General features: G+C 39.9%; 1 protein-coding gene across 1 annotated transcript in view; it reads left to right on the top strand.

The window, feature by feature from the left end:
• C1QTNF12 (C1q and TNF related 12) overlaps positions 1-15,020 on the top strand; it is a 36,292-nt gene extending 21,272 nt beyond the window's left edge. The window contains exons 2-8 of the mRNA XM_072156007.1: positions 356-469; positions 1,114-1,231; positions 2,714-2,898; positions 3,104-3,212; positions 4,254-4,344; positions 9,862-9,940; positions 14,272-15,020. Coding sequence (XP_072012108.1) covers positions 356-469; positions 1,114-1,231; positions 2,714-2,898; positions 3,104-3,212; positions 4,254-4,344; positions 9,862-9,940; positions 14,272-14,370 — 795 coding nt within the window. The 3' untranslated portion in view covers positions 14,371-15,020. The remainder of the gene's footprint in view (positions 1-355; positions 470-1,113; positions 1,232-2,713; positions 2,899-3,103; positions 3,213-4,253; positions 4,345-9,861; positions 9,941-14,271) is intronic.
• Positions 15,021-15,316: the final 296 nt, after the last annotated feature.

Below are 15,316 nucleotides of genomic sequence, written 5' to 3'. Positions count from 1 at the left end.
TTTCTCTGTATACACAGTGGTATGGTGCTGTCTCCGAGTCACCATTGCTGTCTATGTGGAGGTGTAAATTTTTGTCCGGAGTTACACTTACAAAATATACTTATTTCGACTTACATTCAACTTAAGGACAAACCTACAGGTTGTAACTAACCCAGGAACTGCCTGTATTGCTCTGTCTCACAATGTCATTGAAAAGGCTTATGGCCATCTGGATCTTCTTGATAAATAATACTAGATGTACTGTTTGTGCACTTGTTTAAGCTCTATATTATACGATTATTCAACATATATATTGAAAGTATATTTTTTACAGACACATATTTAAGTTTCCTTTCTTTTTTTCTTTATTGTTTAGCTTCCTGAATCTCCTAGTCCTGAAAAACCAGATCCCGCAAGGACTTGGATGACATTCAGAGACCGAGATGTAGGGACATCCTTAAAAAAGAAATGTAAATCTAACAAGAATTCTGTGAGTATCTGAATTTTTCAGCTTTTCACCATTCACCAGCTTTTCAAGTCCAGATTCACTACCCAAAAAGAACAGAAAATTAATTTATGGAGAAAAAAATGTGGGATTTGTTACAAAGCTAAAGTAATAAAAGTAATGTTTTTGACAGCATTGTTTTTGGAAGAGTAAAACATTACATATTGGCTGTAATCAGTATCTGTCTCAAAGCCAATTGGATTCAGGTGCTGGTACTGTAATTCCTGCCCTCTACATAGAACTTGTATGTAATCTGACATTGAATTGAACTTCCATTCACTTCCTAGCAAGATGGAATTTAGGATAGATTACATAGGGAAAAGATTACGATGGATGGAGGCAGAGTCAAATGAGCCAAAGTGAGTGAAAAAAGAAAAGTCTCTCGAGTTCATTATTCATTTTGTAACACTATTTGAAAAGTTAGTGTTCATTCAAACTTAAGGTTGCCTAAAAAGACTCTCTGCTAAGTGTATGACTAATTCTACATATATGCATATAAGGTTGATCATTAGTAAGGGGCATAATTACAGATTTTTGCAATGGTCTCAGGTGCTTTAAGAAATAACATATACAGAAAACACATGTTTAAGAACCCATCACTATGGTTTCCCTTTTTCTTTCTTCTTTAGAGACTATCTGGCCCACCAGGCCCACCAGGGCCACAAGGGCCACCTGGACCTCCAGGAATGCCAGGAGCAGAAGTCACACATGAAGTATTATTGCAGGAGTTCAAACAGATTCTCAAAGGTAGGTGATCTGATTAACAAAACCTCACACTTTGAGACAGATCTATAATCTTGATGCTTCTGTATCTCAATTTTTCTCCTTTCTTGCCCTGTCATAAGCAGTGTTTCTAAAAGTCCTCTTAATCCAAAGGACAGCAGGTGGATAAGGAAAAGAGGCTAATGATTAATGCTTTTCATACCTATAATTTTTTTTCACTTGGTTATTCACATCTGTGAGGAGCTAAGTCTAGCCAGTGACTGTTTGTAAGGAGTAAACATTATCAGCTTCTCCTTATCTATTAGCTGTCTGTGTGAGTGCAGGAAAGGAAGCTGATTTATACACATTGCTAAAAACAGAATGGAAAAAGAAACAGACCAAAGAAACAATTTTCTTTTTTTTTCTAAAAGTTTCTTGACAAAGTTTGCTATTATTTCCTGCACTATTGATTGTTGCAATTTGTCTTAAAGGAAACCTACCACCACAGCTCTACCTATTAAGGTAGACCTGGTGGCAGGTTCCTCTCATGTATAGTTGTATAGCCCTTTTTAGGGCCCATAACTTTTGTGAATTTTAATTCACACAATATTCAAATTTTCTACAGAGGCTACTGGGGCCTGGAGTAGCCGGAGCTGAGGTTACACGGCGCAGCTATTCCACACCCCAGTAGCCTTTTGTGTTCTGCCTACCCTGACATGTTCAGCGCGCAGCTCCTGGTAGCTGTGCGCACGTGTCTGAGAAGCTGGGTTCTGCACATGCGCAGAACGCAGGTCGCCGTCTGCGCTGTCTCGGCTTTGAAGCTGGAGCTACTGCGCATGTACAGAACCCATCTCCTCAGATGAGTGCGCGCAGCTACAAGGAAGCAGGAAGATGTCAGGGTAGGCGGAACACAAAAGACTACTGGGGCCTCAGCTACGGCTACTCCACGCCCCAGTAGCCTCTTTTTGAATATTGTGTGAAAATTTTAATATTGTGTGAATGAAAATTTACAAAAGTTATGGTCCACCAAAGAATTAGCCCTAAAAAGGGCTAGACAGCTCTACATGAGAGAAACCTGCCACCAATTCTAGATCCGTGGTGGTAGATTTAGTTCAATTAAAATTAGACATTTACCAACAGTTTGGAAACCCTGTAGGCCAAATATTAAAACCATAGTCAGGTAGGACTGGAATAACACAGAAACCTCTGACTATCTTTTTAATGTTAGGGAAGAGCATGAATGAAGAAATGAGTGGACCCAAACTTTAAGGTGATGCCCCTACCTGGTAGGCATTGCTGTGATTAGCCAGAGGGTACAGTCTTGGCCAATCACAGCCATGGCTAGTAGGAGTGGGCATTAATTTACCAATTCAGTAATATGTCCGGTTCATGCAGGACGCACCCGAACTCCGGACTCAAGCTTAAAAAGTAAATTAAAAAGCAATTCCACTAATCTCTAGTCTCTACCTGACACCACACGACCCATTATTTCTAACATTGGGTGCCATTCAAATTCATATTTTTTAGAGGCTATGGAGCGTCGCTCAACATCTGGAGATAGTGCTGATCACACCAGTGAACCTCCGCCACTAGTCCTTCCAATTAAAGACCTCTATCCATACAGACGAATAGATGAAGCTTTTCATTGTCGGCTTAAGGGCCCTGTACTTGTGGACAAAAGAACATTGGCCGAACTACAAAATTTTCAGTCGGTAAGAAAAAGAGAAGAAATAAATTTTCAGATATGGCTGACCAAAGAGAATGACAGTTCCAGGGGTGGACTAAGAGTAAATTGAGACCTTAATCTTTACTTGTACATTTTACTTGTTACATTGTTACACACCTCATAGACATTGTATTAGGATTGGATTCTATCGATACCTAAGTCTACAGTATTATGTTTTATTTCACCTGCAGCCAACAGCTAAAGGCTCCTTTCTTCGTGGTTCTGGAATGAACCTGCCTACAGGTCGGTTTACAGCAACCATTCCTGGGATTTACCAGTTTTCTGCTCATATTCATATAGGTGAGTTAGTTGTTTCCTTTTCAAATGTGATGATGTAATATATACTTAAAAAAGGTAAAAATGTAATAAAAAAACATAAACTGTGAATCATACTATATATACAAATTTATTAATTATAATGCATCTGTAATACCCATATAATAATGAACATATAAAAAATATTTGGAAAACAAAGGAAGCAATTTATAAAGCTCTTGCATTACCACCAAAAATATGGATTATTTTTACTTTTTACAAGCTGCTTTAATCTTTAAAACGTAATCTCCAACATTTCCGACTTAAAGACATGGCAAATTGAATACACATTGGCAGACACAGTTTTGTAGCTGACAGGATATGTCCCATTTCGTGGAGAGGAAAATAGGTGGAGAGCATGGCGGGCACTGGGGTAAATGCCCTGGATTGCCGCCTTTACTTTGGTCTCCGCCAGCAAACCTTCTGCTTAAAGGGAACACGTCAACAGGAAATGACCTGTTAAACCACTACCTTCTAACAACTAACCACTACTAAATCTGTCCAGATCATGTTTCTTTCATAGTCCATTGTGGTGGCATCATCCAGAAAATCTACTTTTAAAGTCAGGTGTCAGGTTGTATAAAGTCATGATCTTGGTAGTAAGTGCATCCAATACAGCAGATGGCATTTCTGAGGCAGGGAGAGCTTGACTTCACTAAACTCTTTCCCTCTGTGACTTTAAACAACTAGATGATTTTCTGTTTGATGCCATCACAAGGCCATGAATAAAACTTGACAACATACTAGTAATGGGTTTTTATGATTTCTGCTGACAGGTTCCCTTTAGAACAAGTCCTCATACAACTTTGTTGACATAAAGCATAACATCTACTTAATTGAAGTCTTATTGCATAAAATCCTAATACTGTATTTGGATGTTCATATATTTTTTGATTTGTTAAAACAGTATTGATATATATCTGTTGTCATTTAGAACTATACATTGCATATTTTCCAAATGACATTTAGGTTCTACCATGCGGAAGTGCTATTTTACTTGACTATATCCTTCAATATTGTTTGTAGATCACAGTGAGATGAAGAGCAAGGGACAGTTGCGTCCACGGGACAGTATCCGCGTTCAGATATGCATTGAGTCCCTTTGTCATGGATCTACGTAAGTTTTGTGTATCTAAGTCATTGTTATATACAGTAGTTGCTTGTGATAAAGACAATGGGTGGTTAGCGCTTGTGATTATTTCCCCCTCTCCGCCACCTCCACCCCAGGGGGGCATGAAGGGGGGTGTCCAGCAGGCAGTGGGCCGGCATGGGGCGTTTCTGCCCCTGCGCACTCATTGCAGCCAGCGAATTTTCATAGTAGCCGCCGTATACGCCAAGAAGCCGGATAAATGACCCCCATTGTTTGTTTTCCTTGAGCTGTGTATAGCATTGCAGTTTAGCCCTTCTTACTTAAACGCTTAGGTTGTGAAGTTGCAATAATTTCACCAGTATTGAGGGCTATATATTTGCTGAATAGGATTTTCTGTGTTGTGGATATATGTGCATTATCTCATTCATGATGCTATAAATATCTTCATAATTAGCAGAACTTGCATTGTTTATGTCAATAAGTCATTGGACGCCCACTCTATAAAGACCACATCTTTCACAAGTTCTCTGAGCTGGCTCACAGCATTTTCTATGGAGAATGCATAAAATGTTTGATTTACTTGGTTATTATTTATAAAGTGCTGGCCAGTCTATTGTGTGCAAGAAATGTCATTCTCCAATGATCCAAGGAGTGTGAGTTGCAAATTTTGGAAGTTTTGCTGATGTTGGAACATCACATTCATAGCTTTTTGTTGAAGTGTTTTACAGAAATTTTGGCATTTGTTCAGACTTTTTTATGAGAATGCGCTCAATTAAAGGATCCCATCTTATTGTACCTGACATCTGCTTAAGCCTTCTGCCTTTCCCTTTGGCACGGAAAGTGTTAACACACATTAATTCATATAACTGTGGCTTATAATAAAAGTTCAGAGTAATTGTTGCAAAGTGAATTTACAGGAAGGTCTGAAAAAATGAAAAATATGATATGTGCCAAATGTCTTTTCAACATATCACCATATTTACCTTCCCCAAATCACCCCCTCAGGTCCTGCCCCTCCTCCTGTTCCTTGGCAGGTATGCCAAAAGAGAATCAGGTTTTGCACTTGTAATGCTAGAGACCTTCTGTCGTCAGTGTGATCTCATGCCCCAGCAATGTTCCACTTGCGTCCTCTTCTGCCCACCAGCCTGGCACTTTCTATTTCCCAGCAGAGTTTGTTCCTCAGCATCATTTTCCAGTAAACTGTCTTTTTATTGTTATGAAAGGTCTAGCTGATATTGTGTCTCAGGAGGGAAGAAATTGTCAAGGAGCTGGAAGAAAGCCTTACACCTTTATAAAGAATCTTCTATGAGCTCCAGAACTTACTAAAGAGGACAAATGGAATGGAGAACAAGTCCTACTAAATGTAGAATGATCTCTCGTGAATATCTACCCTTCACTGAAGTTTTATGATTGTAGCATACAACTGATTTGTAGAAGACAAGTAGGTCCAGACTGGCCATCAAAGTTGTGAAGGACCAGCTCATTGATTCAGGTCTTTACATAGTAGTTTTTTGAGAGAAAATAATCAATTTCCCTTCTAGCCGGAGCTTCTAATTCTTCTCCTATAGTGTTAGATATCAATTCAATGAAATCCAGCATTAGCAATGACAGATCCTTCTGATGCAACTATGCCTCAGTTCAGACCAGCACCACTGCGTTTGTTCCCCTTTTGTCTCTTAATTGATTCTTGTCAGACGATATTGCTGCGAGGAATGGTGTAGTGTGTTTCAACAGGTTAAGAATTTATTAAATTATTGTGCACCACATCAACAATTGTTTTTCTGAACTAACGGTCTTGACATAGTAATGAGGCTCAATGGACCAGCACAAGAATCCTGATAATGAGATGTTGCTAGGATCTATTTCTTGTTTGATGATCGAAAACAAAGCTATAAGACCTTACTGATGACTTACAATGTGTACAAGATAACAACAAAGTGTAAGATAGTCAAAGGACTTTCCTTACTGGTAGAGCACATATAATTGTAGGTTGTATCTTTCATATCCTCCATAAATAGATATATCTTCACTCACAGGTCTACTGGTAGCAATGCACAATATTCACCCAGAGAACTGTCTGGTTGCTAGTAGGGGTCAAGCGGGATACGTTTTCCACTTTATAGTTCATTAGGTATCAGCCAGTAACAAAGTTGTTTTTGTCTTGCTCTGGATCACCTTGGTTTTGTGGGTATAAAATGGTTGAACTTCATGGTTCCATTACCTAAAAAAGATATATGATTAGCAAAAACAACTTAATGGAAAGTCTGAATAAGACTTTGACTTCATCCAAAAAGAACTACCCCTAATGCCCCAACATTTAGTAAAATTTATTTGGTATCACATTATAGGTCATTCTGGAAATGCAGTGAATTCTTGTATCAGTCAAATCAAAGGGAATGTATCTATATCTAGTAAATCTATGAATTAATTCTGCCACATGGGAGTCATATACATCTTTCCTGTGTTGCAGGCAGTTGAAGAGAGTGTGAATCGAATAATACAATATTTAAAGGAAATGTACCAGCAGGATCCTGTAATATAAACCAAAGACACTTAAATTCTGTGTATCCCCTGATTCTGAATATGTTCTATTATTTCTTTCTTATTACTTGGTTTTGCTATAAAATAACATTTAAAATGATCTCTGTAATTATTTACACCCCGTTTGCAGGCCGTACTATCCTCCTCCTCTGCTCCGCCTAGAGAGCAGGTGATGTCACCTGACTTTCTGCACATGCGTGGTCATCTCTACACTGAGGAGCAGCCGGCTGCACATGACCGTGAATCACTGTTGGAATTGCCAGAAAATGGTGATGTCCTGGGCTATCTGGCTGGGGTGGTGGAGGAGAAGGCATGCAGCAAGCCCTGCAGAGCGATGCAAATAATTGAAAAATGATGGAGCTCCGAGGGGCTCTGCTGACGTCCCCCAAAGCCCCTCTGAAACATTAACATAATTTTAAAGTCATTATTTAGCAAAACCAAGCCATAAGAAAGAAATAAAAGAGCATATTCAGAATGATGGAGCATTTGATTTTCATTAAATTAAGGATTTTCCATTCACCTTGGTAATCGGGTCGGACATTTTTTAATCTTATCTAACACTTATATCTTTTGCTAATTGTGGAGTCCAACAAGGTGTTGTCTAGCAAGGGATTTCTAGAGGGGTACGGCTTCTCTCTACACTTTGCATTTTGTTGGCAGCTAATCCCTTGTCTATGACAATGATTATTATACCTGTTTAAACACGTGATCAATTGACATATGGGGTTTGGTAATTTGCTGATGGCGGGCATGTTAATGGGGGCAATGATCGGGAATATTCATGTAAACATTTGTTCAGTCTATCCTCTGCCAACGTCAAAGGCCCTTGAGGCTTTAAGTAGTATGCTTATGTTATCACCACTTAGACATTGAAGAGATGATGAGAATCTGTATCATCAGATGCTTTAATAACATTTGTCAAGTGGGTCTAATAGACCCCAATCAACTGTCCCTAAAACCATTTAGGGATGAAAGGAGGGCCTCAATAAGGGAAAGGGTCGGGGGCTTTATAAAATATAGACTGTTTATTAAACTCACCTGACAAGGTCCTCAACGTTGGTCACATACCTCAGCGATGCTCTATTGTAAATAGATCTGACGTGACAGATTATCCCTAAATAACTTTACTAGCTGACACCATCCTAAGAACTGGTATGTAATAGTAATGGATCTGGAATGTGAAAATACTATTGTAAATGTACAAGATTTACCAGATATGTAACAATTGAGACTCGGTTTCACTGGATATAATCTTACCGCTATGCGATCAGATTCCAGTACCTTGGTAAAATCCTCATACCACATGACGGGAATAGCAAACCTCAACTAGACAAAATAGAAAGGTCTGTCCAAAAGGGGCGTAAATGCATAATAGCACCTGTACCCTGCTCCGTATCACAGGCAGCTTTTATGGTAATGAATATTGTGTTATGCTCAATTTTTAATGTGGTGCCGCTGCAGGGAAAAGGAAGAATTACTACTAGGTTTCTCCATAGAAATAACTCATTTCCTGCAGTTCCAACATCAGAAAAATTGTAGCACAATAAAAATTTATGCCTAAAGGACATAATGCGTAAAAAAAATGAAATAATTGCTAATAACCCTCACCACTTCCCTGTCTCTGCCATTTCGATGCTTACTGGGTCTGCATTGGGCTCTTATTCCTGGCCCCATGATACCACAGGAATTGGCTCAGGCTGGTCACTTATGTGAACACTTCCAGCTATTTCCTGTTCGTCAAGATGGAAACAGGAAGTGGAGATCACTGGGTATGTGATTAGCATAAAAAACAGCAGCAGCGGTTGATTGGCTAGCTAAGGTTGGGTTCACACCAATTTTTTACCCTCCACATATTTTTACAATGGTGGGATAAGATGTATCCCACTGTATGCACATTGTCCTGTTCCTCCCCTCCCCCTGAAAGTGGGAGGAGGAGTAAACATTGGCAGCGTCCAGTGATGTTCCGGTTGTTTCCCCTACCAAAGTGACTGTCCTAATATAGACATTGACACCACCAGGGACGTAACTTGAGGGGGTGCAGAGGGTGTGGTCACAGCCGACTTACAGACAACCCCTAGTTACAGACGTACCCCTCTGCCCACTGTGACCTCTGGTGAAGCTCTCTGGATGTTACTATAGTCCCAGACTGCAATGATCAGCAGTAAGGTGTCTGTAATGAAGCTTTATTGATAATCCTTGGTCCAATTACAGTTAAATATTTTGAAACTCCAATTGTCCCTGGGGCCAAATTTTTTTTTTGTCTGGATCTACCATTATAAAATATACAGTTTCGGCTTACATACAAATTCAACTTAAGAACAAACCTATGGAACCTATCTTTTTATGAAACCTGGTTTTGTATAGGTATATAGCAAAATTAAATTTGTTCTGTAGTATCAAAGTTTTTGCATGTATTCTAATAGTTTCCTAGAAGTTGTTGCCAAGGAGCAGTTTCTCCAAAGCCCCTGCACATTTCACAGTTGATATAGGCTGGGGGAGTGGACATTGTGTCATCATCCTGGAAGAATCTCAGGCTCCTGGAAGAATCTCAGGCAGAAAGATGCAAGTCAGGGCTAGCTTTCGCCTGGCACCAAGTACTGCACACTGCTAGCATGCTGGCGATGTCAGTCTTGAGTGTGCAGTCATTCACATCTTACATAGCCTCAAGGAACTTTAGAGGCAAAGGAATGGAAATGACTGAACTTAACTCCTTCCATCCTGGCAAGCAAATTCACAAAACTATTACAATACCCATATTTATTATTCCTGACTTCTATATTAGAAGACACACAAGTAGGATTTCCCAAAGCTGGCATAGCGACAGGGTATTCAGCCTCCACCAGATTTCCCCTACTAGAGTCAACTGTAGTGCGGCCTACAAAAACCAAGGCCAGTGTCTTGTCATAATTAGGCACACACTGCTCAAGTGTATAAGTAGCAATAAATATTTTTGAAAACAGGTCATTTTGGGTTTTCGTGAATTTTTTTATTTTTATTTTGAAGGTCACTAGAAGTCATCGCTGGATTGGAAAGTAACAGCAGAATATTTACTGTACATGTTCAAGGGCTGCTACAATTACAGGTAGGAATCTATCTCCGGCCCCTATAATTACTTCATTGCATTGGTTGCCTGTTAAACAGGCAAAAATGTAATATTTAACCTGTTCAGTTTTGCATTAATATTTGTTTGCTATATGGTTCAATAATTGCTTAAAATTTTTACTTTTGTGGGCTTTTTTGTTCAGGCACTATATGGTGATATGGGGTGGGAACCATTTTGTACCATGGGAGGCGACGCTATTTTGAAGATTTTCCAACACTCACGAATAGTTATTTTTTTGGGCCAAAATTGTGGATTTGTTACTATTTTGGTGCTTATAGTTTACCGACTCCTTTTGTGTCTAGGGAGTTCTATTTCACCTTCATGAATGGGGAGACATTTGTAATCTTTTTTGTTTGAGTGCCAAATCATTAATCCCTTGCTCCACAAACTTACATCCCACTGAAAATTATAGCATGTTTCCAGTGCCACCCGGCGCCCAAATTAATAAATGCCCCCTTATGTTACTGCTATATTACATTTTGTGTAAATAAAACACAAAGGGGCGCATCGGTGCTGGCATGCACGCGACGGAAATCGGGGTGGGGGCGTGGCTGAATGAAAACCCGACGGATTCGGAAAAACTGCCGCATTAAAAAAAAAAATCTGTTGCGGAGCTTGCACTTACCTTCACTCAGCCCGGCTCGGTGAACTCCAGCACATTCCGATGCTTCCGATGCTTTTCCGATGAATCCCGGCCGGACCCGAATCCAGCACAGAGAACGCGCCGCTGGATCGCGAATGGACCGGGTAAGTAAATCTGCCCCAAAGTCACAGAGTGACGTATCGGCCAGTTTTGGCAAAAAATATGAAAATATTTTTTGATGTTGATCGAGAGGACAGCGCCAACTTGTTCCATAAAATATGTTGTGAAATTGCTGCCTAGAGCAGAGGTGAGGGCTGCATTTAGAGGAACATATGTCCACACGGCTATGGCTGGGGTGACCCCTCCCCTCTCCATAGAAATGCATGGCAAAATGCTTTACACCACATATATCAAAGGTTTAAGACACTTTTATGACCAGTTCGACAAAAAGGGATGTGGTCTAAATTAAAAAAAATGAAATGAACATTTTCTTGCTAAATGGAGCACTTACTTAAGAACATAAAGGTATGGCCTCATTCACACGACCGTATGCAGAGGCCGTCACATAAGCTGCTACTTGGTCATGGCTCAATAGCCTTCTGGCCAGTCTCTTTGAATTGATATGACCACTGTGAGCAGTGCTACCCCACCCATGTCAGCCAGGCCCCAAATAGCAGCACGCGGCCATCGTTGGCGGCCTGAATGCAGTGCTGTGCATGGCGCCGGAAGATTGTGTATACGATACCATCTAATACAAGATTCATTGTGTCTCTTTTTACTGTTCCCCTACTACTGGCTATAAAATGTGCCCATAATATTCACAATCTATAGTTTCTTTTGATGATTAGACATCTGTACATTAAAATGAATTATAGCTTAATCAGCCGTAGCTCCCGTTGACTTTAGGACCGGAGCATAGCCATAACAGACAGTAAAGCAGATCATAAAAGTTGATGAATAACCCCTTTATTGTTGTTAACCGTCCATTCAATTATAACTGCTGGAGGGTAGAAATATATCGCTTTCTCGGCTTTCACTTTAAGTCTAAGGCACTTTGTGGAGTTACACTACTTTTCCCAAGGTGCCATTCACTTTGGTATTTTGTTATTACGAGTGCCCCACAAGGCTGATCTATAAAGAGGATTCCTTCTGCCTGTGTTTATTTGAATCTTTTCGTTTCATTGAAAACCTTGGAATCATAAAACTCCGCAGAGCCATCCTTTCTTCAGTTACTTTTCTGGAACATTAATAGTTGTCTCCATGAGACTGCTAAAACTTACAGTTATTGTTTTTGGACGGCCTCGCCATCATCCGGTGAGCCATTAGATACTCATCGTGGCATTTGTTATTCTTATGGATGAGCATCTTTAAAAATTTGATTTGCTACTTTGCCTTAGTTCCAAGAAATCGGACTGGGAACTGTTTTCTTAGTGACAGTTTATAAAAGCAATGAACCGTGTATCTGCGCCGTATGCAAATACCAGCACAAGCGCCTTCATTCAATAGTCTGGGGGGAGATGCCGAGGCAATGAGTGATTTTACCAAACACATTTAGATGTATATACTGTAAAATGAACATTAAATGCGCTCACAAGGAAAATGTTTACTTCACGATATGACATCTTGATTCTCGTATACACACGCCAGGGAACATTAAATAAACTCTATGAGGAAGTGCGCTCCTTATCTGTGGGAGTGTCAGTTATAGAATAACTCATTTTGCCACCCAGGTTTATAAAAGGAGTAAAAAATGTATATTAGAAAATGCGAATAAAGGGAATTTGAAAACACCCTGCGTCCCCATCAATCAGATTGCAACGGCAGCTGGGAGCACACAGTGTACAGAGTTAGAGACAGGCAGCTGAGTACACGGTGTAGTGGCTGTGCCCGCTTACTGCTTCTCAGCTGCCAGTAACCTGCCACGGACACAGTGTACAGTGCTGTGTATATTTGGGACTGAACTTCGTGTTTTTACCAAAACTGCGACTGATGATTACTAATCAACTGTTCTTAAAGGGCATCTACCACCAGGATGAAGAACTGAATGCAAATGAGCCTGAGGGGTCATAGGTGTTAATGGAGCCTGGAGCCCCTCAGACTCATTTGCATGCAGTCTTTCATCCTGGTAGTACATGTCATTTAAGATAATCTATGGTAAGGGTTCGCTAAAGAGGAGAGATTGATGATTGAGCGCTTGTAGCACTCAGTATTACTGTTTAGACTACACATAGGTAAGAATGGTGGTAAAAGGTATGTCCACTTTCAGCAAATATTTGATATGGATATTTCTATAGAGTGACAGCAGAGTTAGAGACAGGCAGCTGAGTACACGGTGTAGTGGCTGTGCCCGCTTACTGCTTCTCAGCTGCCAGTAACCTGCCACGGACACAGTGTACAGTGCTGTGTATATTTGGGACTGAACTTCGTGTTTTTACCAAAACTGCGACTGATGATTACTAATCAACTGTTCTTAAAGGGCATCTACCACCAGGATGAAGAACTGAATGCAAATGAGCCTGAGGGGTCATAGGTGTTAATGGAGCCTGGAGCCCCTCAGACTCATTTGCATGCAGTCTTTCATCCTGGTAGTACATGTCATTTAAGATAATCTATGGTAAGGGTTCGCTAAAGAGGAGAGATTGATGATTGAGCGCTTGTAGCACTCAGTATTACTGTTTAGACTACACATAGGTAAGAATGGTGGTAAAAGGTATGTCCACTTTCAGCAAATATTTGATATGGATATTTCTATAGAGTGACAGCAAGCAGAGTTCTGGAAAACTGTGAGGAAGTGACACAGAAAGTGTACAGGTAAACCGTATAACTTTTCATTAAGCAAACAATATCAATTGGGGCAGGGTCAGCTCCAGGTTTCAGTAGGCCCCTGGGCGACAGAGCCTCAGTGGGCCCCTTTGCAGAAGTGGCAGCATTAAAAATTCAGAAACTCCTGTTCCCTAAAATATTCCCTAGTTTATCATACCAAACAGCCCCCTCATGGATATTATATGTAAAAAAAAACCCTCACCCCCTATGAATTCCTAATGTACAGGCTTATGTGGGCCCCCCAGCAGCTCTGGGCCCCATCACTTGCCAAGTGCTGACACCAGCCCTTGTATAAAAGAAGTGTAGAGTGTGATACACAATTGGGTGCAGGAATGGATAATTTCCATTAGAAGTCCTTATTGAAAAGGACATGTCAGGTTAATTTGGAACCCTAAACCAACTACAGGTCCTTATAGACCTTTGGTTTAGGGTCCCAAATCGAACTGTTGGAAGTCTGTACATGGAAAATGAGAAAAAAATTCTTTTATACCTGTCTAGATGTGAGTCCGATGGGGCATATTGGACTCACATTGGCACCTCCTCCCATGATGAGGAAGTGGATCTGGTATAATACCCTGACTTCATTGCACATGTGCCGTACCTATGGCGCTTGCGCAGTGAAGTTGTGTGCTACTCCAGCTTCACTTGCCACAACACGTTCAAAGACACTAAACCACAGTTTTTTAAGGACCTGTTGGTGTTTTTTTGTCCCAAATCGCCATTACAATCCCTTAAGTGGACCCTTTGCCACTAGTCAGATGTAGATCTGTCCCACATGGACATGCTGTACGTTTGTGGCACATTGTAACCCATATACTTTATTTAAATATAAATCTGCATAATATAAGAGGAGAACATTTATCTACTCCTATCCTAATATTTTCTATTTCTTTTGCTTTTACAGAGCGGTCAATATACGTCTATATTTATCGACAATGGCGCAGGGACACCAATCACCATCCAAAATGGCTCTGATTTTATGGGCATTTTTATGGGACTGTAGATAAAACCTAAGAAGAGGCAACAACTCCAGATTATCGATAATCTTCTGAAGTACACATTCACACATCTGCCATGGAAGAAGCTTTTACAATATCTGTTACTTGGGACCATCTCTTATGTTACTGCAATGCAAGAAAGAAACCTATTAACCCCCTCACTGCTTTTTACATCTCCCTCTGAGACTTACATCGTCATAAGGGCCAGCGATTGCTTTAAATAACTCAGTTATGCAACATATTCTAAGCCAGGGGAAAGGTTAATATTTAGATCTTGGACTCTGTACAAAAGTTTATATTTAGAAGAATTCCGTCTGTCGTCATTGTTTGTTGTTTGGTATGTTATAAGAAGACGGGGGGGGGGGGGTTGTGATGAAAATAATAGAAGGGATGTCTATAATGGACAATATCCATCTATGAGATAAACTCAGAACTATGCAAAGGTATTCATGACTGATATAAAAGGGATTTACAGCAGTAAGCTGCTGCTGCGCGACGTCGCGGGACTGACGGCTTTGTGTCATGTGACATGAACAGATAAGGACTTTGTCTCCAGTTATAAGAAGTGACACTTGTATTGATTTCTATATTATAAAGTATTGCTTAAATGTCTGTAATTTAATAAACAAATCCATCACATTATTCTATAACAAGAACGGACTATGACGTTTTTTTTTGTTGTTTATCATATATATATATATATATATATATATATATATATATATATATATATATATTCAAATTTTTGGCATTGTTCATTGTTGGTGGTCTGTACCAGTCCCCTGGTGGCCTTGTAATTTTTGAGCTTTTAGGTTACAATAAAAACCCTTATGTTTTTGTGATACCCACTTGTTGACTTGTCTATAGATATAACAACATTCTTGATGGAAGAGGTTTTACATTCTGCATAAAATGTATAATGTAAGTGTACTCTGATGTATTTCAACATTT

This window comes from Engystomops pustulosus, chromosome 6, assembly GCF_040894005.1.
Source record: "Engystomops pustulosus chromosome 6, aEngPut4.maternal, whole genome shotgun sequence".
Lineage (NCBI taxonomy): Eukaryota > Metazoa > Chordata > Amphibia > Anura > Leptodactylidae > Engystomops > Engystomops pustulosus.
Note: the sequence above shows the minus strand (reverse complement) of the source record. Positions and strands in the feature narration are given on the sequence as shown.